Raw genomic sequence first — 3,367 nt, 5'->3', positions numbered from 1 at the left:
GTCGAGTTGTAAGCTTTGTAATAGAGTTATTACAAAGGGACTTGTAGTAAAGTTATTACAAGTTAGTGAAGGATTAAGAGGTTAATTCCTAGGTTACAATAGTTTGTAATATGAAGTTTGCTCAGTAGTGAAGTTGAAATCCTACGAGTGTAGGTCGTGTTTTTTAATCCTGTGAGTTGGGAGTTTTCCACGTAAAACTCAATTGTATTTAGTTACTTACTTTTGTGTGTGTGTGTGTGTGTGTGTTATGTGGGAACTAATAGAAAACCTGGTTCTCTATATAGTTTAGTAGACCCTTAGTTTCTATCAATTGGTATTAGAGTAGGTTCTTTCTATCAGGCTAACACCTAGAAAGGATCCTCATGGCTGCTCCACCAAACATTGAAGAAGGTTAATCTACCAACAGACCACCAAGATTCAATGGCCAATACTACAGATGGTGGAAGACAAGGATGCATGATTTTATCATGGCTGAAGATTCAGAGCTCTGGGATGTTATCTGCGATGGTCCTTTCATTCATATGAATACCATTGGGGAACTAGTAGTGACAGTTCCCAAGACTAGGAAGGAGTACAACGATACTGATCGCAAGGCTATAGAAAAGAACTTTCGGGAAAAAACAAACCTCACATGTGGTGTTGGGCTAGACGAATACAACAATATTTCTGCCTGTCAATCTGCCAAGGAGATCTGGGAAGCTCTCCAAATAGCACACGATGGGATAACTCAAGTCAAGCAGTCGAAGATAGATATGCTAACTACTGAGTATGAACTCTTCAGGATGAAAGACGATGAGTCCATTCAGGACATGCACACTCACTTCACCTCTATCATCAATGAGCTCCATTCTCTGGGAGAAATGATTCCAAGGAACAAACTTGTCAGGAAAATACTCAGCGTATTACCTGGTTCCTGGGAAAGCAAAGTAAATGCTATCACAAAGGTAAAGGATCTACAAAAGCTGACCATTGATGAACTCATTGGTAATATGAAAACTTATGAAATGAAGAAGAAAAAGGATCATGAGAGAAGAGAGCCCAAAAGGGAGAAGAACCTGGTCCTCAAGATAGACAACAATGAATCAAGTGGTGAGGATGCTGATATGGCTTGCCTAACAAAGAGATTTCAAAAGATGGTTCGCAGAAATGAAGGCTTTCCAAAGAAGGGCAGCTCCAGCAAGCCAAGAGGGTATGACTTATGTTATAAGTGCGGGAAGCCTGAATATTTCATCAAGGATTGTCCCCACCTCAAGCAAAACCTGTACAAGCACAACACAGACAAAGCAGCTAAGAGGAACCCGGTTCCTAACAAAAGATTTAAGTGAAAAGAAGTCGCTGACAATGTTGTGAAACAAGCTCTTACTGCATGGGGAGACTCTTCCAGTGAATCTGGAGAAGATGATGCACAAGGTGACACTTCAATGATGGAAGTTGAAAGTGAATCAACTGATTATGATTCTATCTTTGCTCAGATGGAAAAATCTGACGATGATGAAGACAATGACGATGATGAGGTAAACTTTCTAGATGTTTAAAGAAATCTGAAGTCTTATTCTCAGAAAAATCTTATATCTTTGGCAAATATCTTAATTGATGCTTATCAAAATCTTATAAATGATAAAAATGCTTTAACTATGGAACTAGGAGAGGAAGAAAGTGAGAGAGATGATCTGGTTATCATAGTGGCCGATGATAATCGGCTTAATGTATGCATATTTTGAAATATATCGCCTCACATTTTGCTCATGTCTCGATGATTTGAGATGTTTAATATGATTATTTGTGCTACATTTTGAAATTCCTATGTGTACGGATCATTCAGATGCAATTTGGGACGAAAGGGCGCAAATTAGAGAGAAATCAGGACAAAAATGCAAAAAGTGAGATTTGAGGGCCACAACCAGCGTGGAGCGCTGGCTGTGGCGCAATTTACAGCAACCAAAATATTTGAGCGCCAGGGCCAACGCCCCACGCTTCCCTGGACGCTCAAGACGGGAAAATGTCCTTTTTCGGCTAGGACTCGGTTATTTCGACCCCTGGACGCCCCCAACTCATATAAAAGCCAACCTAAACCTATTTTTGAAGAGAGGACTTGATTTAGAGAGAAGGGGGAGGCGCCAAACACTCGGAAGCAAGGATTTGATCAATTCTTCCATCCCTTTCCTAGTACTCATTGGTTTTATGTTTAAAAACATTATTTTTGATGATTGTATGAACATGAGTGGCTAAGAACCCTATTGTTCTAGGGTCATGGGTATACATGAATGTTGATATTTAAAGTTTAATTTGACGAAGTTGATTTTATCATATTGGGTTGTTTATTTAATTCTGTTTTTAATTATTTTGCTGAATAGCTAACCGTGAAATACTATCTACGAATCTAGAGTTGAACTCGAAAGTGAGAATTATAGATTTCATATACAATTAAATAGAGCAAGTTCTTAAACCCGGGCATCGGGGAATAGATTTGCAATTAGGATAGACATATACCTAATTGCCTTGCTCGGTTGCAATAGAGGAATTGTAAATGCGTTCTTGTTAATCTTAATTCCATATACATATAAGTATTAAGTTATCTTAAATAGGCGAGTAAGGACTCGACAGATTCTTATGAGTAATATCAACCCTATCAATCAACAATCCAGATAAATCAATTAGTTATTTTAATCTTAGAATGCAACATGATTGTTAGATAACCCGTGACGCTCGAATATTATCTACTATTGATTGTTATTCAAAACTATTTAAGTATTGTGGTTGATTTCTAGTATTTCATTACTTGATAGTTTTAAGTAGTAAATAAGAAAATCATCTATTTTGTAAGAAATCGCTTGAATCGATAAGTTATTTGAGTTTGAATTAGTCAAAAGTTAATCATAAGTCTTCGTGGGAACGATACTTTACTCACTACTCTATTACTTGACGACCACGTATACTTGCGTGAGTGTGTTTGGTCGCAACAAATTTTTGGCGCCATTGCTGGGGACTTAGAAATTAGCTACATGACTGAGTTAAGCTTTTATTAGTTATTTGTTCAAGCTCTAATTTTCAGTGTGCCTTGTTTGTGTTAACGCAGGATCTTCTCTTGAATGCGGAGGAGTAGAAGTGCAAACAACCTTTTTCATTTTGATCCAGAAATTGAACGAACACTTCACAGAGTGAGGAGGGAAGTCAAAACAAGAACTAGAATAAAGGGAGAGTTGGACATTGTAGTTCAACCACAGCCAACAGAGATGGCAGGTAATGAAGAGCGTGCAATGATAGAAGCCGCAAGGCCCAATCTTGCGAATATGACTCAAGCTATTGTGAAGCCTGATATCACGGGGAATTTTGAACTCAAACAGTACATGGTACAACTGATTCAATC

The 3,367-nt window shown here is 38.1% G+C and overlaps 1 protein-coding gene across 1 annotated transcript; it reads left to right on the top strand.

Annotated features, from left to right (window-relative positions):
* The first annotated feature begins 467 nt into the window (after window positions 1–467).
* On the top strand, window positions 468–3,162 carry LOC138901206 (uncharacterized). The gene is made up of 5 exons (XM_070188950.1): window positions 468–1,189; window positions 1,385–1,514; window positions 1,560–1,706; window positions 1,823–1,880; window positions 3,077–3,162. Exons 1-5 carry the CDS (start codon window positions 468–470, stop codon window positions 3,160–3,162), a joined length of 1,143 nt encoding a protein of 380 aa, XP_070045051.1.
* The last annotated feature ends 205 nt before the right edge of the window (window positions 3,163–3,367 follow it).

The sequence above is a fragment of the Nicotiana tomentosiformis genome, chromosome 11 (assembly GCF_000390325.3).
Source record: "Nicotiana tomentosiformis chromosome 11, ASM39032v3, whole genome shotgun sequence".
NCBI lineage: Eukaryota > Viridiplantae > Streptophyta > Magnoliopsida > Solanales > Solanaceae > Nicotiana > Nicotiana tomentosiformis.
The sequence above is the reverse complement of the archived record's forward strand: the minus strand, read 5'-3'. Positions and strand labels throughout refer to the sequence as shown.